This window comes from Chaetodon trifascialis, chromosome 1 (genome assembly GCF_039877785.1).
Source record: "Chaetodon trifascialis isolate fChaTrf1 chromosome 1, fChaTrf1.hap1, whole genome shotgun sequence".
Taxonomy (NCBI): domain Eukaryota; kingdom Metazoa; phylum Chordata; class Actinopteri; order Chaetodontiformes; family Chaetodontidae; genus Chaetodon; species Chaetodon trifascialis.
In genome coordinates, this window is record NC_092056.1 from 964,747 (window position 1) to 990,645 (window position 25,899).

A 25,899-nucleotide genomic window follows, 5' to 3' on the forward strand; every position below is an offset into this window, starting at 1 on the left:
AAACTGTTGTGAGATGTTTGAAGGCTGTAAGCTGACAGGAAGCAGGAAGTAAGATCACTGATAAGCTTCAAGCCGTCAATCAAACCAGGTCAGAGCTGCTGGCAGCGTGGGCTGAGGAAGAAACACAGCATACCAGAGAGTGATGATGCTGCAGTCTGGACCGACCTGAGTCACAACACGACTGTAAACCAGGTCAGACTCTGCAGCGCACTCACATCCTGCGTGATCATCAGGTGACCGACGCTGCAGAGCAACTCAGCAAATGTCAGGAACAGCAGAGGACAGAGGGGGCGACCCTGAGGCCCGCAGGGGCCCGCAGGGGCCCGCAGGGGCCCGCAGTGACCGCCGGCCCCAGGACAACGCCACGGCGCCATCAGCTTCTCCTGCTGCATCACAACTTATTGTGACGTGATGTGAGGTCAGAATGGCGTCCCACAGGCAGAGCGTCCCACAGGCAGAGCGTCTCACAGGCTGAGCGTCCCACAGGCAGAGCGTCTCACAGGCAGAGCGTCCCACAGGCTGAGCGTCTCACAGGCAGAGCGTCCCACAGGCAGAGCGTCTCACAGGCAGAGCGTCCCACAGGCAGAGCGTCTCACAGGCTGAGCGTCTCACAGGCTGAGCGTCCCACAGGCTGAGCGTCTCACAGGCAGAGCGTCCCACAGGCAGAGCGTCTCACAGGCAGAGCGTCCCACAGGCAGAGCGTCTCACAGGCTGAGTGTCTCACAGGCTGAGCGTCTCACAGGCAGAGCGTCCCACAGGCAGAGCGTCTCACAGGCTGAGCGTCTCACAGGCTGAGCGTCTCACAGGCTGAGCGTCTCACAGGCAGAGCGTCCCACAGGCAGAGCGTCTCACAGGCTGAGCGTCTCACAGGCAGAGCGTCCCACAGGCTGAGCGTCTCACAGGCAGAGCGTCCCACAGGCAGAGCGTCTCACAGGCAGAGCGTCCCACAGGCAGAGCGTCTCACAGGCTGAGTGTCTCACAGGCTGAGCGTCTCACAGGCAGAGCGTCCCACAGGCAGAGCGTCTCACAGGCTGAGCGTCTCACAGGCTGAGCGTCTCACAGGCTGAGCGTCTCACAGGCAGAGCGTCCCACAGGCAGAGCGTCTCACAGGCTGAGCGTCTCACAGGCAGAGCGTCCCACAGGCTGAGCGTCTCACAGGCAGAGCGTCCCACAGGCAGAGCGTCTCACAGGCAGAGCGTCCCACAGGCAGAGCGTCTCACAGGCTGAGTGTCTCACAGGCTGAGCGTCCCACAGGCAGAGCGTCTCACAGGCTGAGCGTCTCACAGGCTGAGCGTCTCACAGGCTGAGCGTCTCACAGGCAGAGCGTCCCACAGGCAGAGCGTCTCACAGGCTGAGCGTCTCACAGGCAGAGTGTCTCACAGGCTGAGCGTCTCACAGGCTAAGCGTCCCACAGGCAGAGCGTCTCACAGGCAGAGCGTCCCACAGGCAGAGCGTCCCACAGGCAGAGCGTCTCACAGGCTGAGCGTCTCACAGGCAGAGTGTCTCACAGGCTGAGCGTCTCACAGGCTAAGCGTCCCACAGGCAGAGCGTCCCACAGGCTGAGTGTCTCACAGACAGAGCGTCCCACAGGCTGAGCGTCTCACAGGCAGAGCGTCTCACAGGCTGAGCGTCTCACAGGCAGAGCGTCCAACAGGCTGAGCATCTCACAGGCTAAGCGTCCCACAGGCAGAGCGTCCCACAGGCTGAGTGTCTCACAGACAGAGCGTCCCACAGGCTGAGCGTCTCACAGGCAGAGCGTCTCACAGGCAGAGCGTCTCACAGGCAGAGCGTCTCACAGGCTGAGCGTCTCACAGGCAGAGCGTCCCACAGGCAGAGCGTCTCACAGGCTGAGCGTCTCACAGGCAGAGCGTCTCACAGGCAGAGCGTCTCACAGGCTGAGCGTCTCACAGGCAGAGCGTCCCACAGGCAGAGCGTCTCACAGGCTAAGCGTCCCACAGGCTGAGCGTCCCACAGGCTGAGTGTCTCACAGGCTGAGCGTCTCACAGGCAGAGCGTCCCACAGGCAGAGCGTCTCACAGGCAGAGCGTCTCACAGGCTGAGCGTCTCACAGGCAGAGCGTCCCACAGGCTGAGCGTCTCACAGGCAGTGAAATCTAAAGTCAAACGACATAAATGAAAAACAGACCTGATGCTTATTTCACCTCTGTTTCGCTGTGCAGGACTGTGAACTACAAACTGTGAACATGAATGTCTGTACGACCTTCTTCTTAAAGCAGGGTCTGTTCAAGAGACTTTAGAATAAAAATACATCTGATTGATTGATATTTTCACATTCTTACAACATTAATATTGATTTTATGAGTCTATATCAGGCTCAAAACGAAGCCCAAAGCTCAGCTATCCTGATCTCAACTAAAACTCTTCTTCAGGAAGCATAGAAACACTCAGTTTGAGACTCAGTAGAACAGTGCCATTGTCCTCTCAGCCCTTTTTACATGTTATTCTCAGGCAGGACGAGGCCGATCAACTGAGAGCGACGCCTCTGTGAATGTTTCTTCATCGTGAGAAGTTTATCTTATATAATACTCAAAGTACTAAAAGTAACAGTTTCATTTCCTTTTCTTTACAAAACTGAATGAAATGCTGAGTTTCAGGCCGACTGTATGTTTCTAAAAAAGTTTTCTTGCAGTCCTTAAAATCATGAAGGTCTCACGCCCCCCCTGGGAAGCTTTGCCGACCCCTAGAGAGGGTCAGGACCCAGAGGTTGGAAGCCAGTGGATTAGAGCTTCATTTGTTTGTTCATTGTGATCATTTTCATAGAGCCGGACTCACGGTCGAGGTTTTAATCGATGAATGGGACGTCTTCAGGGTTCTTCTTTTGTCCAACAGCCCCAAAGAGAACACAAAGACAGTAAGTTTATTATCAAATACGACAAAAAAAAGTGTGAAATTCTCACGTTTTGAATCTGAAATGATCACCTTTTTTTTTTTTTTTAACTAAATAAATGATTGACGATCTAAATAAGTGCCAGTTCATTTTCTGCTCCACCAATCCTTCAGCTTTAGCTCCAGTTCATCTCAAAGCTGCTGGATGAGGCCGAAGTCAAGTCTTTGGTCACACTGTCATGATGAAACAGAGCAGAGACAGACTGAAGCTGAAGGCTGGAAAAACAGGACAGTCTGAAATATGATTTTAAAGATTTTTTGTATTTCTCTGGATTCAAACAAACTATGAAAAACAGACGCCCTGCTGCATGTTGGCTAACAAACAACTGCTGCTGTTTCGATCTCGACGGTAATCAGGAAATGCAGAATTATAATACAATGCTTTCAGGTGCAGCTTGGGCTGTTGAGGACAAGTTGACCTAGAAAATCTGCTGCAACTTTCATGTGCAGAATGATTAAACCTCGACATCGACCGCAGAAGTGGGTCGACCATCAGGCCTCATCGTGCAGGTCTGGCCTGTGTGGTTCAGCGAGGAGGATCAAAGACAGACAGAAGAAAGAAAGGTGGTGACATCATCAGAGGAGGTCTGACAGCAGCGCTGACTCTGACGCTCTGATCAGGATAAATGTCAGAGCTTCACCCCAAGTCCAGCACAACACCAGCGAAGAAGAACGAGACCGCCTGAGCGCAGGATCTGCACTTCAGCCAGTACCATCAGACCTCCAGGCTACACCTTCTGACCTGAACCTCCAGCAGAGCCTGAGGACCGTCTGAAAGATCTGCAAAAGACCAAGAACCCAGATCTGAAGAAGAAGCGGAAAGGACGACGAGGACATTCAGAGCAGCCGAGTCCAAACATGTCTTCAACATCAAACTCCTCCAAAGTGACGGTAAGAGCAGCTCAAGTCAGGTCGAGCTTCAGCGGCTCTGATCTTCATCACTGCGCCCGAAAAGACCAGGACGAGATTTAAAACCACAAATAAATAAGACAGAGACAACAAAACATAGAAACAAACCAGTTAACTGGGAAATGAATTAGAAACTCAGCTTATTATGAATAATCACCTGAAAGGTGATTGGCTGAAATGTCTGGTGACAGCCACTTTGGATCTAAACCCTGAAACTGTTAATGATTTCATTAATCAAATGTATTTAATTTATGTTTCTGAGGGATTTTTGGTGCATTTGTCAGAGTAAACAATAGAGAGCTGAAGTGAGACAAACATGCTAAAACATTATGATAATATTAAATCATGTAATGATATTCAAACTGTAACTCCTCTAAACTTTAATCTTCATATATTTTGAAAATATTAATGACCATATTTACTTTTATTGTTTAATTAATTCTAGTCTGAAAATACAACTTAAACCTGTAAAACATTTTTTGGGATTTCACATGACGTGAAAGTCCAGTTTTCATATGAAATGTCCAAAAATGCTGATTTGTGAATTTATCAAATGTAAAATTCTGACATTTTTAATGTTTGTCATTTCTTACATTTCACGTGAAATTATATCATTTCTCACTGACTGAACGTTCATTTCTCCTCCTCTTCCTCAGGCTGTCTGTGTGGTAGCGATGATGATGATGATGATGATGATAATGACCGAGGCAGCAGCCATGGCTAAAGCAGGCAGCCAATTGAAACATTCAGTGAAGGGACACAGGAAGTCCTCTGATGGCGCGACGGTAGAAACGGTCCCCCTGCAACTTGACCCCAACGCTTTCGCCCTGACCGGAAACATCAGGCCGCTGGAGAACATCTCCATCTCCCCGTGGACGTACAAGTGAGGAAACACACACACACACACACACACACACACACACACACACACACACACACACACAACACACACACACACACACACACACACACACACACACACACACACACACACACACACACACACACACACACACTTCATGAGCTAACAGAAAAACAGCGGTTTGGTCTTGGTGATATTTACAGTTTTTTGTCCCTTCTGTCTCTCCGTCCTCAGCGTCTCCTACGATGAGTCTTTGTTCCCTCCACGACTGTCGGAGGCTCGTTGTTTGTTGCAAGGCTGTCTGGACTCGCAGGGCCAAGAGGACCAGAACCTGCGGTCCAGACCCATCATGCGCCAGGTCCTGCTGCTGCGCCGGGTCAGGTCAGTGGGGGCGGGGTCAGGGGCGGAGCACAGCTACCACTTCCGGCTGGAGTCCCGCCTCATCGCTGTGGGCTGCACCTGCGTCCGACCCATCATCCAGCACCAACAGTGAAGACCAGCAGAGACCGGACCGGATCCTGGCTCAGTCTGAAGCTTCAGTACGGAAGACCAGTGCCGCCCGAAAAAGAGGAAAAAAAGTAGAAAGGAAAAACCCAAAAATGTATGTTTTAATTTCAAGGTTGTAGGCAAAGAGGCAGAAGTTTCTCAGGATGTAGTAAAAGTATGGATTCCAGGTTCCAAGTACTCGACCGATGAAACAGATTTTGAAATGTATTTTCTGAAGCGCTCGTTGTAAGTTAGAATAACAATATCTCACGATCCAGTTTTCATAGCTTCTCATCAGCGTATTTCAGGTCATGTGACGACGTTTTTCTTCAGGAAATCTGGATATTTATTTATTTTTGCCTTCATGCTGCTTTGTGATCCACTCAATTTAATTTTTTGTTTACATTTTTCATTTGTCTCTAAAAACAACTACACACTGGAGCTAAATTTGAAAAAGCCAACAGATGATCAGTGGATGTGTTTCATGACTTATGTTCTATTTATGGTTTTAGTAAAGTTACCTTTTATTTAAGTGTTTTGATCTTCAGCAGGTATTTATTGGTTAATTATTGGTTAGTTAATATTGTTAATGTATTTATAGTTCAGAGGATGACTCAATAAAAAAACAGAACAAAGACATAAAGTGTCATTGTTTTATTCTTGAATTTAAAATATAATGTGATTTCTGTACATCATCGTCATCATCGTCATCGTCATCGTCATCGTCTCACCCTGACTCCTTTACAATGACGTTGCCAGGGAAACAGACTGGCACACACACAAACACACCACTGTAGCTGTAAACAATGTACACAATCGATTATCAGTTATTTTTCAGTGAGATTCATTCATTCATTCAGTTCGCTGATTGTTGGACAGGTGAGTTTCCTGCGATGTCGCTAACGTTAGCCACACTAGCCGCCTAGCTGTTTGTTGATGTAACGTAGCAAAACCTCATTTGCTGCGTCCTCCCAGGACGTCCAGCAGGACTGTCCCCGTGCTGTGTCGTCTCACCCAATTTAGCTTCAGATGGCTGCAGAGATGCTAGCATGCTAACTAACGTTGCATTGATATTGAGAAATATGAGACAAACCCAAAAGTAGAATCAGAAAAGTTAAACGTGGGGGCTGTGAAGGCAGAGCTGCAGGACTTACACTACTTATTAGTGTCAATCTGCAGCGAGTTTGGACTCGGACTCGTCTTTGTCTCTGTGTTTTAACTCGGACTTGTTCTGGTTTTGAGGGCACTTGGACTTGTCTGCTCTAACTCAGGCTGCCCTCAGTGAGTGTTCGGAGGTGAGCTTGTCTTGTTTTGGTTGGTGTTTTGAACCGGACTTGTTCAGGGTCTCGGTGGTGTGTCAGTCTTCTAGCTGTTTGGTCTCTGACTCGTCTGTCATGTTGGTATTTTGTCTTGGACTCAGTCTCACTAATCTTGCCTATAACCATCTCTTGACTAAGTCCAGCTGACTTTTTTGCCTTTCCTGGTACTGATCTTGACCTGCACTAGGACTCGGTCTTGACTCAAAACTAACCAGACTCAGCTTAAGTGTTCTTGACTGCACCTCTGTGAGAAAGAGGCTTGTTGGCTGAGTTTGCTGTACTTTCCTGCAGCTGCCACGAGGTGTCACTAAAGAACCATGTCTAACCAATCAAACCTTTCTTGCTGTAATTCTGTAAACTGTCCAGTAGGTGGAGCTGTTTAACTCTATGCCGGCAGCAGAGACTCCTCCATATGCGGCTCTGTTGGTTTGTAGAAGTCCAGCCTGTGTTTTTCTGCAAGGATCACTTAGAAGAAGAAGAGGTCTGATCATTTCCTTTGGGTTCGGGTCCAGTTTCTGGTTTGGTTGAGTCGGGTACAGCTTTGATACGACGTCGTGAAGAAGTGGATGCACACACAATCACACATGAACACGTTGGCACTGCTGGCATGGCAACAAAGCACAGTAAAACCGCTGTGAACCATCTAATGAAGACTGAATCTGCAGCGTCCTTCAGTTTCACAAGTTCGACCTCGTTAAGAAGAGGCCTGGCTGCACAGAGGAGCTCGAGCAGTTGAACTCGCCATCAGGCCTCCTCCTCTTTTTCTTCTTCTCTCACTCTTTTCAGAGTCTCTTCCTGTCAGCCTCCCAGTCGGAGCAGCGCCAGGTCGTCGGCGCATCAATCCTCCAAAATGGCTTCCAAATAAAGTTCAGCTTGTGTTGTGATCAGGCCATCAAGACACCTGCAAGCAGAAGGGAGGGGGTGCAGTTAGCACTTTGCTAGCACATGCTAACTCAAACACACAGAACGACAGGACCTGCAGTTTTCACTTGATTCAGGAAAGAATCTGCAGGATGTTTCAGGATAGCGAAGCAGTGACTACATTTACACACTATACGACCAGACGTATGTTTCCTTGTTTGAGTCACTTAATTTAAGTGAAGGGAAATCCTAAAAAAATGAATAAATTGGGACCCATTTTAACTATATTCATAATAAAATCAGACTAATGCTGCAGATCTTTGTTTGAAAAATTCAAAGCGAGATCTACAAATCTGTGGTTTTGCACTGTCTTCATGTTTTGTCTCAGTACGTCTACCCAGAATCCCTCCTGCTCCTCCAGCTTGTCCTCACCTCCACGCTGTGCTTGTCCTGAAAGACACAAATATCACAGACTCCCGTCAGTGATTCATTTTCATGACACAGAATCAGAATCGGCTCAGTGAATCAAAGTGAAGGTTAAAGGTTAAACCTGCGTCCTCACCTGCGAGGCGTTCAGGTGCATCTGCCGCTGCTCCTTGTCGGCGTCGGCTCGGTGCTCCTGCCGCTCTTTGGTCAGAGCTTTCTGAGCGACTTCACGCTCGTGCTCCCTCCTCTCGGCCAGGTGCTTCAGCAGCTCCGCCTCCTGACACTAGAGGGAGACAACGGGAGGATTTATGGTCAGCTTCTACCTGCATCTGCATGGTTTGGTGCTTTTCTAACAGAATTGAATGAATCTGATGAGTTAGAGCTCTTGTTTCTTGGTGGTCTTATGTTTTAACAGCATAATTTCTTAATCGACCGCTGCATGATGTCACATCTAATGTAATCTGTGCTCTGTTTGTTTGATTTGAGTGGCAATAAAATATTGAAATACCTTCTCCAGACTGCTGACAAACAGAAATCTGGCTGAAAGCGCGCTGCAGCCAAAATGTTCTTGAATTGTTTTAAAGCCTCACCAGATATTCGTCACTCATAACACTGTAAAATAAGTTGTGGGGTTCCTCGGGGATCGATTTTAGGTCCACACCTTTTTTGTGTGTACGTCTGTCAGTGTGAGCATGTTAGCCTGTTGATGCTAATTTAGCTGAAAGCACCATTGACCTATGTGTGGATTCCTGAAGCTGCTGCTCGGCTGCAGATTCTTCATCTTGTTATATTAACACTGGATCAAATCACTTTGTATAATGTGAAAGGTGTCACTCGTAGTGAGAATCACCATCAGCTGTGACCTGAACACAACACACTCCACTGTTGCCCCAGTTTTCCCTGCACACACCTTCCTCCTCTCTTGGGCGGCGTCCAGTTTCTTCTGGATCTCCTCCAGCGAGGGTTTCTGGCGAGGCGGCGTGGTCGCCTTCAGCTCGGGGCCGCCATCAAAGGTGGGCGGCTTCAAGATGACCTCGAAGGCCTGGCCGCTCGCCCGCTTGCTCAGCTCGATCACCTCCATGTCCCGGATGTTGCACAGGTTCAAGTCCACCACGCCTGCTGGAAGAAGAGCGCAAGACCATCAAGAAACCACAAAGTGATGAAGAGTTCTTCTGCACCAGGAAACAAGAGTGACTCTCATAACTGACCATTTCTAGGATGTGAATAGTGTTTATGTGGGTTTGCTCTGGGTGCTCCACTGTCCTCAGATTGAATGCAGTTACTAGACACTTTCTCACCCAGTGCATGCTGGGATTGGCTGACCCACATCAGTAGGATTTGTCTTCTGTATCAGATTTCACTGTGATTCATCTGATGGTGACACTTAAATCTAATATTTAAGTGCTATGATCAATAATATGAACTTTATGTCTGTTTACACATAATTCAGTTCAAAGAAACATCTAATTTCAACAAAATCTTGTCCTTCATACATTCGCTTTCAGAATAAATCCTGCTAATCTGAATCCTCCATCGACCAACATCTTTTGATTTGTCCCAGCAGGAAAACATTGATGCTGGCTCTGTTCCATCATCAATCATCTATTCAGGATAATGATCTCTAAAGGATTAAAGAGTGTCGCTGACCTTCCTTCTTATCGACGGCGGTGTCTCTGGGTGCAGGAAGGATGCAGGAACAGAAGAGAGACACCAGGGGGAGCTCTCGCATCTTCTCTCTGTATGCTGGAACATTCAGAGACAGAATGAGCACAACGTGGAAAGATTCAGTCAGATGAACAACACATCACACGAGCAAGAAACAACAAAGAAAACGGCCTTCAGGAGGAGTTTTACCTGCTAGAGTCATTCTGCTTCTGCTGCTTTCTGTCAAAGACACTGTGGTGAGGTAGAGTCTGTTCCTGAGGAGAGACGAAGAGCAACGTCAAAGCAGGTTCAGCAGAACCAGTGAGAGTCAGTGCAGCGAAATTACTCTCAGGTGTGAAGAGAAACCTGCAGAGGAAACAACAACCTGGAGCTCGTTAAGCTATTCCAGGATCAGTGCTGCCCTGGGTAATGCCTCACAGGCATGACACACTGAGCACCTCCTGCAGGAGGAGGAACCTCAGAGAACGTCTGCCTGTCAGGCTAAACCCAGGGGTCAAAGATTAAAACAGTGAGAAATGTGAAGGAACAAGGCAAGAGGAAAAATCAGGTCAGAACGTAAAGATGAAGGAGAAAAGAGGAAGAAACTGAGGTTTTAACTTTCTGCAGTTTGGAGTCACTTTGCAGGAGAGTTTTAAGCCTTTTTGTCGTTTGGTTTCCAGAGAGAAATGTCATTTTTTATCTTTATGCATCTGTTTCATGCAGCTGCATCAAACGTTTGCAGCCTGAACTTCTGACAGAAACACGCATTTTAAATGCGATGTGGTTCATGTGAGCTCTTCCTAAAACTCAGCATCCTTTTGTTTTAAAGGTCAGCTTTTACCCGACCGCTCAGTCGAGTCATTCCCATAAATATGAGCATTAGCTGTTTGTGAGTCAGCAGCTGTGACTTCAGGAGGCTAAAATAATTCACCCAAAGTGTGAAGACTGAATCAGCAGCACGACAGGAATCAACCTCCCGGTGCTCCAGATCCTCCAGCTGCTGCACAAACGCTCCAACTGAAGCTGAGCAGCTCTGAGCAGCTGCAGCGTTTTCAGCTTTGAAACTCTCTGAAACATCAGCCTGAAAACAGAACAGGATGTCTGCTGATGTGCAAAAACACTCGAGCTGCAAACAAACGGCCAGATGATCAAGTTTAGCTCCTGAAATCTAAACTGAAACTCTTCAGTCTGAAGCACAAACAAAGAGATTCAGGTCACACAGAGAGAAAAGACCAATCTGGAGTCAAACATGTCCTCTGATCTCTGTCCTGCAAGTGCTACTGCTTAAAACTTTGTGTGAGCATGTGTGCATGTGTGCGTGTGTGTGTGTGTGTGTGTGTGTGTGTGTGCGCGCGTGTGTGTGCAGGGACTAAGCGATGATGTCATTGTTGCCAGTAAATGCATCAGCTTCTGCAGAGACGAGCGGGTCGAGCATGCGGCTTCAACATGAAACTGACAAAGAAAAGCAGGAAAGATGCAGGAAGAAAAGATCAAAGTGATGAAGACGAAGTGAAGACGATGAAAGAAAGAGGAAGAAGGAAACAGGATGAGAGTGAAACCTGCTTTCCTCTCTGAACATTTCTGTTTGAAAGAGGCTGCAGCCGCCTGAGCTGCGAGCAGCAGAAAGCTCAAAAAGACCACAAAATAACCTCAAACACACAAAGACATGAATATAAATACAAGTGTGTGTGTGTGTGTGTGTGTGTGTGTGTGTGTGTGTGTGTGTATGCAGTGTGTACTCACCCTGCAGTGATACTCGGTCTCTCTGTTCAGACTGAAGCTCTGCAGCTCAGCAGCATCAGCACCAAACAGCAGCCTGCTGCATGACATCACCCACGAGTGATCTGATTGGCCCACGGAGAAGCTGGGCCGCGATTGGTCCAGCAAGGCAGAGGGAGGAGGAGGAGGAGGAGGAGGGGGAGGAGGAGGAGGAGGAGGGGGCTCAGGGGAGTGGAGGTTGAGTTCAGAGGAATCAAACAGCTCTTCATCAGAATCAGAAGGATTTACCAGACGAGGTGCAGCGAGCAGGGTGGATGTTCTCCACCTTCACACCTGTGAATGAATGAGTGAGTCCTCCATCACGGCCTGTGCAGCAGCAGAACGAAGTGTGTGCAGTGAGGGAATCAGAGCGTTTGCAGTTAAAAGGCTTCATGTGTCTCAAATCCAGATTAAATCCGGATTCAAACACCTGCTTTGAGTGATTCCTCCAAAATGAAGTTCAACCTGCAGCTTTGGCATCTGCAGCTGAACAACCATCAACCTTCAAACTCACAGACCTTCACCCTGTTTACACACCGTGCTGTTCATGTTTTATGCTTTCACAGAAATCACCTGCACGACCTCGAACTGTTCGTACTTCATGCCACTGACATGTATTTATACTTTTTTTGGATATTATGACTATTTGCACTTCTGGTTAGATGCTAAACTGCATTTCGTCTGTGTTGCACTCTGACGATGACAGTAAAGTTGAATCTAATCTAATCTAATCTGAACTTCGGAGAAAGGTATTTAAATGCAGCCATAAAAAACGCAGCATGCTGAGTTTTAACGTTTCACCTGCTGCCACAAAAAGACGAAACCAGACGATTCAAAGTGATGTGAAGCTGGAAAAGTTTTGCTGTTTGCACACACACACACACACACACACACACACACACACACACACACACACACACACACACACACACACACACACACACACACACACGCACACACGCACACACGTTCTGTCCGACTGCATCTGAGTAAAATAAACTCTGAAAACAGTGAAACATGGAGATGAACCGACAGCTGAATCTGGTTTGATCTGGTTTGTTGGGCCGATGAGCTGCTGAGGAAATGTCAGCGCTAAATTTAAAGGCTGACAAAGAGCTGTTACTCATCACACACACACACACACACACACAGATCCGCGCTCGTGTGTGAACGCCCCCGTCTGTTGCTCTGGTTCAGGGCCAAACTCGACTGTCTGTCACTTTTCATTCAAACACCAGAAAACACACACAGATGCATGAAGACGAGTGACGAAGCAGCTGAGTCTCAGGCTCGTCGGCCTTGTCCTTCACGGCTGCTGGTCTCTGTCTGTTCGGGCCACTCTGGGAGGGGGAAAGTGGATTACGTAGACCAGGTTTGGGTTTTTCATTCAGGTCTGAGCTGAGCATCAGACACAGTCGATTGGTTTGTGATCAATAGCAGTGATTGATAGCTGTGCTGCTTTTGGGGAAACGTCAGAAGTATGTGAAACAGTCAGCTGTTTACATGTGAAGTCAGACTCATGACCTCTGAGTGACGTCCTGTCATCATGTCATGTGACTGCAGCGCCACCTGTGGGTGGAGCAGCATCACTTTAGACTTGCATGTGTTGTCTGTGGTGTAAATTCTGGTTTTCATTCCAGACGACGCTCACGAAAACGCCGTCACCTGATTCGCTTTGTCATGAATTCAGTGAATCTTTTGTGTTTTTATTGGCTGCTGAGCTTCAGCATCAACACCTTTACCTGAACAACATGACTACAGTTCCCATCATGCACCACAGCAGAACACAGTGTTCTCACTGTTCCTCCTCACACTGAACCAGATGATGTAATGCAGCTGCAGTGTGTGTGTGTGTTCTATCTTTGTGAGGACCGGTGTCAGCTCCACAGCCTCAGAGTGATGCTGAGCAGCTGAGTGTGTGTGTGTGTGTGTGTGTGTGTGTGTGTGTGTGTGTGTGTGTGTGTGTGTGTGTGTGTATGTGTGTGTGTTAGGTTACACATGTTACTGCAGTGCCTCAGGTTTGTGTGTGTGCGTGTGTGTGTAGGTGGCAAGGTGAGTGAGAGGCTGCAAGGAGAGAGAAACCTCCACATCCCAACTGATGATGTCACCTGCAGCCAATCAGCTGCAAGCTCTCAAGGCACACTGTGTGTGTGTGTGTGTGTGTGTGTGTGTGTGTGTGTGTGTGTGTGTGTGTGTGTGTCTTTAAAGTCAAATCAGGATTCAGCAGAAACAACACATCTGCAGAATAATGTTTTTTTGAGGAGCTGCAGCTTTTTTTCAACAGGATGGAGACATTTACAGCAGAACAGAGGAGAACAGAGGAGAACAGAGGAGAACAGAAGAGAACAGAAGAGAACAGAGGAGAACAGAGGAGAACAGAAGAGAACAGAGGAGAAGAGAAGAGAAGAGAAGAGAAGAGAAGAGAAGAGAAGAGAAGAGAAGAGAAGAGAAGAGAAGAGTGACACAGGGACAGCGGGGGTGAGGCTCTGGCTCTGGCTCTGCAGGATGCTTTCGAGGACAAACAGCAGCAGATTAACTGGAAGCAATGACATCATCTCTGAGTGCGGATGATGATGTCACTGAGGATGAGGTCACTGCACTGAGCTCAACACAGTGATGTCATGAAAAGTAGAAAGTCATGAGGGTGATGATGGAGGCTGAGGAGAGACATTAGAGACATAAAGAACATCTGAGGTGTGTGTGTGTGTGTGTGTGTGTGTGTGTGTGTGTGTGTCTTTTACCTCTCTAATAAAATATTAAAGCTTTTGTGATGTCGTCTGCACAGAGCAGGGTTTGCGGTGTGATTTCTCTGCCGTTCTCTTGTGCCCTGAGTCTTGCCTCCCAGGCTGCGCTGCCTTTCACTGTCCATGCTGCTCATCAGACACCTTTGATTCATGAAGCTCGGCTGTTCTGAGCCTCGTTGCTGCTTTTGTCTGAAAAATAGTTCCTGTTGACACTTTGCTGTCAGACCTACAGGCTGCAATGACATCAGAGAGGTCAAACAGGTACGGCGCTTTAAATGTTCAGCGAGGACGATGATTGGATGACAGGAAAGCTGTTGAACTAATCATCCATGACGAGATAAAAAACAAACAAAAACGTTTTCAAGCTTCAACTTGTGAGGAAAACTTCACAAAAACCAAGTTTGGTCTTCGTTGCGCTGCAGCGATGCAACGAGGAAATGACACCTGAGATTAAGGTGACCTCAACCAAAATAAAGTGACCAATCAGTGAGCTCACCTCGCTGACATCAACCAATCGTCACTGAACCTTCACCAACGTTTGCAGGTACAAAACCAGTTCACCACCAGAACCACATACAGAGACCAGTGGAACCAGGCTTCTGACTGGAAGCTTGCTGGTTTGATTCCCAGACAGGCAGAACAGATCTGGATTCAGTGATCCAGACCAGACCAGTTTTTGCTCACAGGTTCACATTTCTTTCTTTCTTTCTTTCTTTCTTTCTTTCTTTCTTTCTTTCTTTCTTTCTAAAAATGATCCCAGTGACTGAACAGAGTTTTAATCTGGGAAATTACAGCACTGGTCTGAGATCAGGAGTCAGTTCTGGTTCAGGTGTCCTGAGCTGACTGCACAGGTGAGACTGTAGAGTTCATTACTCCACTCAGAAAAAGCTTCATGTGCGACAAGCTGGACGAACTAATGTGAACTGGAAGACTCGTGTAGCTGTAGCTGCCAGTTAAAACCAGTTTAGACCAGTTTACCAGTGTGCGTGTGTGTGTGTGTGTGTGTGTGTGTGTGTGTGTGTGTGTGTGTGTGTGTGTGTGTGTGTGTGCGCTCAGCTTCAGTATGAATGAGCAGCCTGACTCTCAGCCAGTCGTGTTTTTTTGTGTCGGCGAGGCGTCGTGACTCCCAGCGTTTCTGTTTCTGGTCGTGTCTGCAGCCCACTGAGGAGGAGGAGGAGAGAGAGAGAGGAGGAGGAGAGAGAGAGAGAGAGGAGGAGGAGAGAGAGAGAGAGAGGAGGAGGAGAGAGAGAGAGAGAGGAGGGGGGAGAGAGCGAGAGAGGGAGAGAGAGAGCAAGAGAGAGGAGGAGGGGAGAGAGAGAGAGAGAGAGAGAGAGAGAGAGAGAGAGAGAGAGAGAGAGAGAGGAGGAGGGGAGAGAGAGAGAGAGAGAGGAGGAGGGGAGAGAGAGAACAGACAACATTGTGGGCTGAATGTCAGCGGAGGTGAGTCACTGCTGCTGCAGGTGGAGACTTCCAGAAACCCACCTGAGAGAAAGACAGATAGACAGACAGAGAGACAGACAGACAGAAAGACAGGCAGACAGATGGACAGACGCTACTGGACCAACAGTCCTCATTTGTCTTCCTGAAACTTCCAGACTTCAGCTTCCAGCACATTTGTTTGAAGTGTTGCACACTGAAACACTTTGTTGCACATTTGTTTGTCGTGTTTGACGTCTTGAATGAAACTTTACGCTCGGTGCAGGACAGACACTGATTGGCTGCAGTGACTCTGAACGTCCTGCTGTCCACTTTCACTCCACTCGCTCTGCTTCAGTGAATATTCCTGAAGTCTTTCTTCGCCTCCGTCACGTCACATCGATACTTTTGGGTGAGCTGCGTGTTGCTTTTGATGCCTGCTGTAAAAATCTGTTTTGATGATTAAATCAATAGTCAATAAACACAATGTTTGATGCTCCACCTCAGCTGATCGGCGTTCATGCTGCACGCTGTGTGAAATGCTTGTGTCAAGACATGTGAAGACATGTGAAGACATGTTGTCCTCAGAGACGCTGTCATGCTGAAGCTAACTGTAGAAACAAAAGTGCTTCACACTGAAGTGTGTGTGTCCACATACTTTTGGCCATCAGTGTTTGTGCAGCTTTTTCAAACACACTCTGATTCGTCCTTTCAAGCATTCAAATACTTCAGCAAAGTACAAATATCTCACTGTGAAAGTCCTGCAGTGAAAATGTTACTTCAGTAGAAGTATGCAAATATTAAAATACTGCAGTAATGTGTCCTCGGAGACTGTCCTCTTCTCTCTGATCTCACTGTTGGAGATTCTGAGTTTACGTTGTGTTTTGTGCAAAACTCTTAATTTGTAAAGTGTAGTGGAGTAAAAAGCAGTTTTCCCTCTCAGGTGAGGAGCAGCAGAAGCAGAGCGTGGCCTGAAAGCAGCACACCTGAGTGAAGACTGGTTTGGATGTGAGTGTAGGACCTGAGAGCTGGCGAGAAGCAGCGAGTGGAAAGTGACTCAGCTGCTCTTCAGTCCGACCACGCCGCCGGATTTCAGCGAGCGTGTAGGCGAGAGAACGAGTGTGTCGGCAGCGAGCTGGCAGATGGTCGGCGGGCGGAGAAGCTGAGTCCATTCACAGAGCTCAGACGTGAATGAAGACGAGCAGAAAGCTGCTTCTGTCAGGATCCGCAGAGACGAATCCATCGAAGCAGAACAAAGACACGCTCCTTCATCAAAACGCTGCGTGGGAGCTCATCTTCTTCCATTCAGAGCCGCTCTGTCACTTCATCTGCCGTCTCAGATGGAAAGCGTGGACAAAATAACAGAAACGCCTGTCAGTGTAACAATGCAGCAGGACCTTCAGCCAGGTGGACACAGCTCACACATGGCTGAGGCTGCACAGTCCACGTTTCTATGCCTGTGCTGCTCAGAGCTTCTTTAATGTCGCGTCTTCGTCCCTGAACACAACTGCAGATGCAGAAAGTCCTTCCTCAGCTCTCAGAGACTCACTGGTTTCCAGTGAAATGAGTTAAATGTCTCAGCCAGAAAAGACTTTAGTGACGTCTGAATCTGTGGCTTTGAGACATCGATCACTGTCCAGTGACGAGGAATCAGCTGAAAGATAAATCTCTGGTTCATTTCTGTCTGCACACACAGAGCACTCAGTTTATAATGAGAGGGAAATATCTGATTATGCTGAGCTAACTGATGCTATTTGCTCATTTAGTCAGACGTGTAACTTGAAGTATGTTGAATCATTATTAAACTGCATTTACCAGGTTTCAGCTCACATCTGTTGATCTGCCTCTTTTACTGTGACCAGGTCAGGGATTAGCATGCTAACGTTAGCATTGTCAGCTGGTCCAGAGTCAGCGGCTGTGAGTGTTTACAGGAACTCTTCTGTGCAGAGGAAGCAGTTTGAACGTGATGAACGCTGATGTTAGCGTGAACGAACAGCTCCTGAAGTCTGGATGTCGACCAGCAGCTTCATGAAAACAACCGTAAACTGAAAGCTCACTTTTATTTTGCACATCATAAATTCTTTCTCTCACAAACAAACAAACAAGAGTAACAAAGACATAAAAGAGTTTCTTCTGATATAAAAATAGAACCTTTTCTTTTGAGGGAAGGAGCGACGTTGAGGAGCAGCCAATCAGCTCTACTGACAGAGGTCAGAGGTCACCTGATCAGACAGGAAGTTCAGCTCAACTTTCAGTTCAGTCTCTGTCTTTTCTTTTCTTCGTTGCAGAGTGAGGGGTCGGAGGTCAGGGGTCAGGGGTCAGGGGTCAGGGTCCCTCATGCTTTCTGTTTCGGACCTGAACCACTTCCTTCCTCTCAGTCAGGAAGTTTCCGAAAGCTTCGGCCTCTTTGCTTTCCTCCGTGGCTGAAAAAAAGAAAACAACAAAAAAACCCAAAGATTTTTCACACTCCGATCTGTTTTTACTCCATCAGTGTTCTACAGCGCTCACTTTTTACAGCGTGTAAACCAGCGCTTTCTCACCGTTGTGGTCGATGTCGTCCGTGTCGCTGTCTTCCTCCTCCTCCTCCTCATCGCCAGGGTTACCACGGGTCATGATGAGGTCACTGGGCCCGGCTATGTCAGCTCCCTCTGTGGACAGGAAGTCGATCAGCCAAACACAACAATAAAAGCACAACAAAGCGCATTCAGTGGACTTCATCACCGTCAGCTCGTCGTCACTGAAGAACACAGTTTGATCCTATTCATGTCTTTTCCTGCAGTGTGTTCACATTCTGGGATTATCTCTCTGGTAATTTGTGCTCTGCTGCACCTCCTGCATCGCCGGCTCTACCTGCAGCGTGGCTGCCGCTCATCTCCACCGCTCCCAGGTCCTTCCTGAGCCGCTCCAGCTGCTGCTGCTGCTTCCTGCTCTGAGCCTCCGCCTGATGGACAGGAAGTCAATGAAGACGGACGGAAACAGAGAGAAAAGAAAGAAAAGACAAACATCCGCACTCACCAGCTGTTTGCGCAGTCTCTCATATTCAGGTCGATAATCCCTGAGGAGGAGGAGGAGGAGTTCAGTAACCTTCGTCTAATCAGTGCATCACAATCACAACAAAGCAAACAGGTTTGAAAGTGGCCGGCAGGAGGAGATGACGCAGAGTGAATCTGTCCACGTTCGGTGTCCACCTGAGGACCAATCGTCGTCCTCCTGCTGACAGTGAGGACCAGCCTCCTGCTTCAAACAGGACGGACACAGGTTGTAACTCTTCCTCACTCACCTCTCGTACTCCTCCGCGGCATCCTCCACCTGAGCGAACAGCTCATCCAATCCGCTTCCCGTCACCGCGGACACGCCCACCACCTGCAGACACAGAGACAGCACCGTCTGGACGGTTCTACTGGGCTCGTCCCCGTCCTGCACTCGGCTCGTCCTCTTACCCTCAGGCTGGTGTAGAACTCGTCCAGCACCAGACTCATGGAGCGCGTCAGGTTGCTCACATACGAGGTTTCCTGGTTCAGGGCGTCCTGGAAGACCTCAAAGTCCTGCATCCACTCCACTGCGAAGGCGTGGTCGATGATGTCGGTCTGCGCAAACGAGTCGACAAAAGTCAGACACGGCACGGACAACTCAGCGCCGAGGCGGCGCAGCGGACAGGAAGTGACCTCACCTTGTTCATGACGACGATGAAGGGCAGCTTGGTCTTGTAGAGAATGCTGAAGAGGAGAAGCATCGAGTGAGACTCAGAGACTGAAACCACGACGTCACATGACACAGAGCAACGTCTGAGTGTCTGCTGAAGGGCAACGCTGTCCCACAATGCAATGCAGAGACCTGCTCAGTGACTCTGATCCTGGCTCATTTCCACCATAACTGCACTGAGCGTGACCTCCTGCCTGGAGGAGCTGCCTGCTCCTCCTCTCCTGCTGTTTTAAAGTGGATCTCTTTTTCCTTCGACTTTATTTTCCAATCAGCTCAGAGTGAAATTTGTGGGTGAAAAATGTTGCTAACTGTCAGCTACAGGCAGCTGCTCTCTGTCCTGTTCCTTCAAGCCTGTAGTTAAAGTAGTAGTAGACATTAAGTTAAACTATCTCCATTAAAACAGCTGAATTAGCTGCTAGCAGCTCCTGTTAGCAGCTCCTGCTAGCATGGATGATCAGACTGGATCTCTCAGGATTCTCCGGTTCTTCTTCTCTCTCCCTGTGAGTTGAATCCAGTCTGAACAGACTTCAGTGAAGTTTTACAAATATTTCTGTGCTCTGTACGTCAACCTGGTTTGTATTAACTGTGAACAGTATCTGGTCTGTTAACGCCCCCTGCTGGAAAACTGAGGTCACTGCTCATACAGACTATTGAAGTCCAGTGTTTTCATCCCTGCTGACCATCGAAGTTTCAGCTTTTACACATTCCTGAAAACATCAATGGTCGACTGTTGTGCAAAAACAGGAAGAGGTCATTCTTTCACTATAAAAGCATCATACGATCTCATTTCTTCACGGCTTTGTTAGCTGTTTGATAGCTGTTAATATCTGAGCTGAGAGAAAACGTCACATCAAATTTTCTGAGGTTTTCTGGCTGACGTACCTGCAGGCGTACAGCATGTTGGACATGAACGTGACGGGGCTGACGCTGCGGGACGTGTCCATCACGTAGATGACGACGCAGGGGAAGGACGACGCCTGGAAACACGCGAGGAAAACAAACTGTGACGTTATCGATGAAGAGACAGAAAAAACATAGCAGCCCGGCGTGCAAACCCACCAGAGCCTCCGTGATGATGGTTCCAGACGCCGACCAGGTGAAGACTTCAATCTGCCCCGGCGTGTCGATCAGCACGTACCTGCAGAGGTCAAAGGTCGTCAGACTGAGTAACACACAGAGCGTGATGTTTGTGGAGGAAAACATGAAATAAAGGACCAATCAGCTGCTGCTATGACGACCGCAGAGACAAACAGGAAACGGCCGTCAGACGAGAAAAATGGTCACGTGGCCGACGGCAGAAGACGTCAGCAGATTCACAGCGTTCAGCCAAACAGTACGGAGACAACAGAGGGACAAACAGAAGCACAGAGACGGCAGGACACTCACCTGTGACTCTGCTGCTTCTTCTCGATGAACTGCATCACCTGAAGAGCAGAAACACACCTGTCAGGTAACCTGACTTCATTCAGTCTCACACAGCTTCACAGTCCCAGAAGGGGACAGGAATGACTGTCCAAAGGTCCACTCAGCCTGGATTTATGTCCGTTTACGAGAAACAGGAACTTTTAGTTCGAAGAGTTTGGATTGAAAAAAAATGTCAGACCTGATCGAAGCGCGTCGCGAACAGGTTGAGCGACGTCACGATGCCGCCGTTTGGCCCGAGGCCGTACTGCTTCATCACCTCCTTGTAGTTCACAGTGTCTCTGATGTCTGGAGGAAAGAGGACGGACAGACTGAAGGCTACAGAGAGCAGGAGGGACAAAAAACTGAACATGGTCTGGACAGTTAAAGTCAGCCCTGATAAACTGCATTCTGTGTGTCCAGGAAATAGACCGGCCCTCACCGATGTTTGCAGGGAAGGGGACCTCGTGGACGGCGGGGTCCAGGTTGATGACATATGGAGGAGTTTTAAGTGAGTGCAGGTGAGCCGTCAGCCTCTGGAGGACACAAAAAAGACAGAGATCAGAAGAGAAAGACACTGTTGAAAAATGAGAGACGACGTGACGACATTCAAGAGTTCACTAAAGATAAAACTCCCGCCAGCCGCATCGAGGACGGCCGACTTCTGGTGTTAAATGAGCTGAAACACAACAAGTCTGGAGTTCCAGCTTCATCTTTGTTTACAGGTGCGCTGTGTTTGTATACAGGTGCATTATGACCAAGAGTTGGACGGTTGGACCTCTTCTCTCTGTCCTTAGCCAGCGTCACAGAGGAACTGTTCCTCTGAGGAGTCTCAGAGGAAGAAGTTCCGTTAGCAGAACTGTTAGCCGTTAGCATTCACTGCTGGTTTGGTCTGTTCATGGATTCACTGATTATCGATGTTGAATAAACTGTGTGGACATCTTTCAAAACTGGGACACCTGCTCCCCACCTGCTGCAGCGTGAACGCGCATTTCAATGCTCGAGATCGCAGGAGAAGGTTTGGATTCAGCCGGTCAGGGAGCGCGGGTTGGCCCCGAAGCAGGACCAGGACCAGGACCAGGACCAGGACCAGGCTAACGGCCCACAAAATCCTTTAGTTCGAGCTGATTTAAAAACTCTACAGAGTTCGGATGTCTTCAGATTTGGTAAGTGTGGGATCAATGAAGTCTTATCTTACAAACGATGGTTAGCTGACAGGCTACAGCGTTAGCTAGCACAAGCAAACAGTCCAGCTAATAGCGAGTAGCTAGCAGGGGAGCAGATCACAGCATATTTTCAGTCACAACCACTAACGTCCCATCAGAAGTGTGAGCAGAGCTGGTCTCAGAGCAGCCATGTGAACTTCAGCCTCTTAGCTTGTTACCGGCTGAAGCTAACTCATACAGGTAGCTACCGTTAGCCACACACGCTAACTCACCTGAACGAAGGTGGTTTTCCCGGACCCCGCCATGCCCAGCACGATTAGACACACGGGTTTGTCCCGGGCGGCAGCTCCCGGTGTCCCGCTGTCTTTCCCCGCTTCTGAACTCTCCTGGTTCTCCATTAAAACCTCCTCAGCTCCGGCACTCTGAGTGGCATCAGCCATGTTGTCTGTGTGAACTGGCTGCCGTAAAGACGATGGTACTGTCGTAAAGGTGTGAGACTGTTGGGACTGAGTGTAAAACGGAAATAAAAACAGAGCGCAGTGATTTTCTCATCCTGTTCGACCTGCATTTAATTTAATACAATACAAAGATAATAAAATTAATGTTCAAACTGACAAACTTTATTGTTTTTTGTAAATATACACTCTGAATTTGACACACTCAGACAGTGTTTGGGAGCTAACTGGGGACACAAACTGTTGAAATATTCAATTCAATTCAATTCAATATTCCTTTATTAGTCCCACGAGGGGAAATTGTCTCCATTCTTGCCTGAAATATGACTTCTGGTGCTCAGCACTTCAGGGACTCTATTGGTGTATTTTGTGCTTCATGATGCTCCACACATTGTCAGTGGGGGACAGGTCTGGACCCCAGTCTGTCCCTGCGCTGTTTTACTTCAAAGCCATGCTGCTCCAACACTGCAGGATGTGTTTTGGCATCATCTTCCCGGAATAAGCAGGGACGTCCCTGAAAAAGATATCGTCTGGACGGCAGCATGTTGCTCCAGAACCCATTTGTACCTTTCAGCATTACGGGTGGATGTCCTGCAGCTGCATCCTGCAATAAGAGAATAAGAGACAAAGACACATATGGAGCGTGTCATTGCTCCTCATCTGTCCATCAGGTCTTCTGTTTGTGAGGACACACACCTGCAGGAGACAAAGTAAGTCTACAGTGTCGAACGGCCTGCGTGCAGCAGAAGGTGCTGTTGGCTGTGACGAGCTGTTTGTGTTTGCAGCAGGTTTTTCCTCCATCTGCTGCAGGTGGTGTCAGCGGGAGGAGGATTCCTTCATCTTTACAGTGAAGACACAGCCAGGAAGCCACAAGATGGCGCTCCAACACCACTGAGACACCTGCAGCGAGCCGGAGCCGAAGTCCAGGTGACATTTTCATCGTTCAGGTAGGTTTCTGGTTCAATATGAACGAATGAATCAAAACCTGCTCTGCAATCAATCTGTCCGTGTCTTTTTGTCCAATAATCAAAACCTTCAAAAGTCTTTGAATCACTGAAACATTCATCTGTCTGTACACGATGTTACATCATCATCGTAGTCCTTTTGGCCCATCTTTTTCTTTAAACGTTTCAGTTGTTTTACAGAACATTTGCTGACATGTGGCTTCATATAATAACAAAAACAGGTAGAGGATTTTCTAAAGAGGAATTCAGATCTGCATCTCTTCCCAGCATCACTCCATCCCAACGTCCCGTCCGTCAAACATCCAGCTATCTTGTTCCACCATGTATACGTTGGTCAGATCTCAGATCCAGTGACCGGTGGTTGCTGCTTTCACTCTCATCATTTTCTTTGCTGCTAATAAAAGACTCCTCAGTATATACGCCGCTCTGCATTGTGTAGTCTTTGGTTAAGGCTCCCAACAAAAACAACATTGGTTCTAGAACAACATCTAACTACAAAATAGCATCAATTTCCTTTTTAACATTATCCCAAAGTCCTTGTATTACTGGACAATCCCAGAAAATGTGTGTGGTGTCTCCAATATTTCCACATTTTCTCAACATGATGCCACATTGGGGTTGTTTACATATGAGGAGATGATGAAGGGAGCGTTAAAAAATCTATTCACAAAGCATCCTCAGGCTAAAAGTAGCTCTTAGTGACGTCATTGTTAGAAAAATCCCTCAGTAAGATAAAAGTTCTCAGGCCTTAAGAGAGCTCCTCAGGTGAGAAACTGTCAGGAGGAGGGAGGAGGGCGATGAAGAGGCCGAACAGTGTCTTAAACAGACAAGATGCTGCTCGCAGCGCTCCTCACACTCGTCGTAAAGGACTGCTGGTACTCTCGCTGCTGAAGTCCGCCATTAATCAAATACATTAAGTGGTAAAATGAACAGCGTGGACAGTAAACTCGGCATGTGAGTGAGCTGCGTTCAAACATTTTGAAGCTCTGTCACAATTCATTTCATTTTTGCTTTCATTTCATCATCATGACAATTTTTTTTAATTTCATTTTTTGATTTTACTTTTTCCCTTTTTGGAACAACCAAACACAGCTTTCAGAAGACTGTGTCATGGCTGTCAGCGGGGTCATCACACCTCGTCCTGAGGTAAGTTTGTGTCGCGTCCTCGCTCAGAGCTGCTCTCAGACGCGTCCTGAGTCACTCTTAAGATTCCTCGCTGGGAATTTGAAGGCTGAGTTAGCAGCTCTCTCAGAGGAGAAGCTCTGTGAATACGACTGATTCCCTTAGGACAGCCTGTCCACATGTCCGTCCATGTGCAATCTTCAGTCATAACATTCAATTCTAATTCCCATTTTTCCTTGATGTGATCAGTATTTCGCTGCTTCTCCAGAACACGAATAAAATATTCTTCTGTCTATTCGTGTTTCTGCTGACCATTTCTCCTCATGGTTTGTGATATCATGTCTTATCTGGAAGCACAGATCCTTCTTTTGGCCCGTCTTTGACCTTCTGTCCTCACTGTCTTCACCGTGAGGACGCTGAGCTTCATCTGTCTGTCCTCTGCCTGAATGGAAAGAAACGGTCTGTGGTGGTGAGACCTCAGCGCTGCTTCAGTCTGTCACCGTGGACTCGGGCTGGAGTTGAATCAGAGTCGAGCAGAAGGAAAAGCAGCCAGTGGAAAACATGACAGAGACACAACATGGCTGCTGTCGTCATGGTAACAGCGCTGCATCACACAACACGGAGCTCCCGCGGCGTGAACTGGTCTCAGAGCAGTCACTGGGTCAAACATGTGACCTCCCCCTCCAGAGTCCAGCCGGCGGCGTGTTTCCTGCACGCTGAGCTCATCCCGCCGGGGGCTCGTTAGCGGGACTTTACACAACGTTTACACAACGTTTACGTAACGTCAGGCTGGACACATTCCCGTCTGTCCTCGTGTGGTTTCCTCTCAAACACACTGTTTGCTGGAGGAGACTCAGACTGCACTTTCATTGGCAGAGACCTCTTGTTTCAGTCAGCTGTGGAGTCGTCTCCGGCTCGTTTAGCCTCTTTTAGCTCCTCGTTTTGGTTTTATGACTCATTTCCTGTCCAGCAGCAGCTGTTCTGATAAGCTCACCGTACACGACACAAGCAGGCTCAGTCCGAGACGAGCTGGTGAGCATTTAGCAGCTAAAGACCAAAAACGGAGCTAAAAGAGAGAAAAGACTGGACCGACGCTCATCGGATGAACACCGGGGTTCACTCCCCAGAGCTGCAGGGGCTCGGCCCGACACCGGACGTCCGTCCTGTTTCCTCCTCAGTGTGACGGGATGCTGTTAGCTGAGGCCGCCGCTCTGCTCTGCTGTCCACATCGTTCTCAGCAAACACAGACGACGTGGTCGAGGTTGTTTGGAGCGGTTCATGTTTTTATGTAGCGCAGCACATAATCCTGCAGATCAGAAGCAGGTTTATACATCAGCAGGCGTTCACACACAAGGAGTTCACCTTCGTAAAGAATGAAAACGTGCTGCAAAAGTTCAGAATCTCTCATATGAAAGAAATGTACAATAACAAATACGTTTTACTAAAAGCTTTGATAGAACATGCAGGTTTGTGCTGATGTGCTGGGATCAGAGTCTGTGTCAGTGGACGCCATGCTGATGAGGACAGCTGCTAATTCAGATGCTAAAAACTAAAACATAATGTAAATCATCACACTTTCTCAAACATGCTAATCTGGTCTGCTGAAATTTCCCTCCATGCTTGTGATCTTTCGCTCGGGCCCCGCTGGGATCAGAGAGTCACATAACTCGGCACTAAATTAGCATTTCCTCTGTTCTTCTCTCCAGTAAATGTGTCGCCGCCACAGCTTCATCAGACTCCCGCTGGATGTGCGCCGTG

General features: G+C 48.0%; 4 protein-coding genes across 6 annotated transcripts in view; 2 read left to right on the forward strand and 2 right to left on the reverse strand.

Moving 5' to 3' along the window:
• Nucleotides 1-25,899, forward strand: part of gtf2a2 (general transcription factor IIA, 2) — a 278,570-nt gene that overhangs the window by 39,095 nt on the left and 213,576 nt on the right. The gene's annotated exons all lie outside the window — the stretch shown is intronic.
• Nucleotides 3,674-5,372, forward strand: il17a/f1 (interleukin 17a/f1). The gene is made up of 3 exons (XM_070965999.1): nucleotides 3,674-3,796; nucleotides 4,471-4,697; nucleotides 4,911-5,372. Exons 1-3 carry the CDS (start codon nucleotides 3,764-3,766, stop codon nucleotides 5,167-5,169), a joined length of 519 nt encoding a protein of 172 aa, XP_070822100.1. The 5' UTR covers nucleotides 3,674-3,763; the 3' UTR covers nucleotides 5,170-5,372.
• LOC139328690 (stathmin-4-like) lies at nucleotides 5,802-11,216 on the reverse strand. 3 transcript variants are annotated; one of them, XM_070958632.1, is made up of 6 exons: nucleotides 11,156-11,216; nucleotides 9,623-9,687; nucleotides 9,416-9,511; nucleotides 8,679-8,887; nucleotides 7,905-8,051; nucleotides 5,802-7,792 (listed from the first exon to the last, which is right to left on the reverse strand). In XM_070958632.1, the coding sequence occupies exons 2-6, from the start codon at nucleotides 9,633-9,635 to the stop codon at nucleotides 7,736-7,738; spliced, it is 522 nt and encodes a 173-aa protein (XP_070814733.1). In that variant the 5' UTR covers nucleotides 9,636-9,687; nucleotides 11,156-11,216; the 3' UTR covers nucleotides 5,802-7,735. The 3 variants fall into 3 exon arrangements, with proteins under 3 accessions (XP_070814733.1, XP_070814739.1, XP_070814748.1); XM_070958638.1 differs by having other exon boundaries at nucleotides 5,802-7,382; nucleotides 7,893-8,051; XM_070958647.1 differs by having other exon boundaries at nucleotides 5,802-7,382; nucleotides 7,893-8,051; nucleotides 9,623-9,778; nucleotides 11,156-11,188.
• gpn1 (GPN-loop GTPase 1) lies at nucleotides 17,373-22,070 on the reverse strand. Its single transcript, XM_070961364.1, has 13 exons — nucleotides 21,872-22,070; nucleotides 20,876-20,969; nucleotides 20,636-20,742; nucleotides 20,419-20,456; nucleotides 20,092-20,170; nucleotides 19,915-20,009; nucleotides 19,001-19,046; nucleotides 18,771-18,917; nucleotides 18,611-18,693; nucleotides 18,346-18,385; nucleotides 18,181-18,271; nucleotides 17,871-17,978; nucleotides 17,373-17,753 (listed from the first exon to the last, which is right to left on the reverse strand). The coding sequence occupies exons 1-13, from the start codon at nucleotides 22,037-22,039 to the stop codon at nucleotides 17,656-17,658; spliced, it is 1,194 nt and encodes a 397-aa protein (XP_070817465.1). The 5' UTR covers nucleotides 22,040-22,070; the 3' UTR covers nucleotides 17,373-17,655.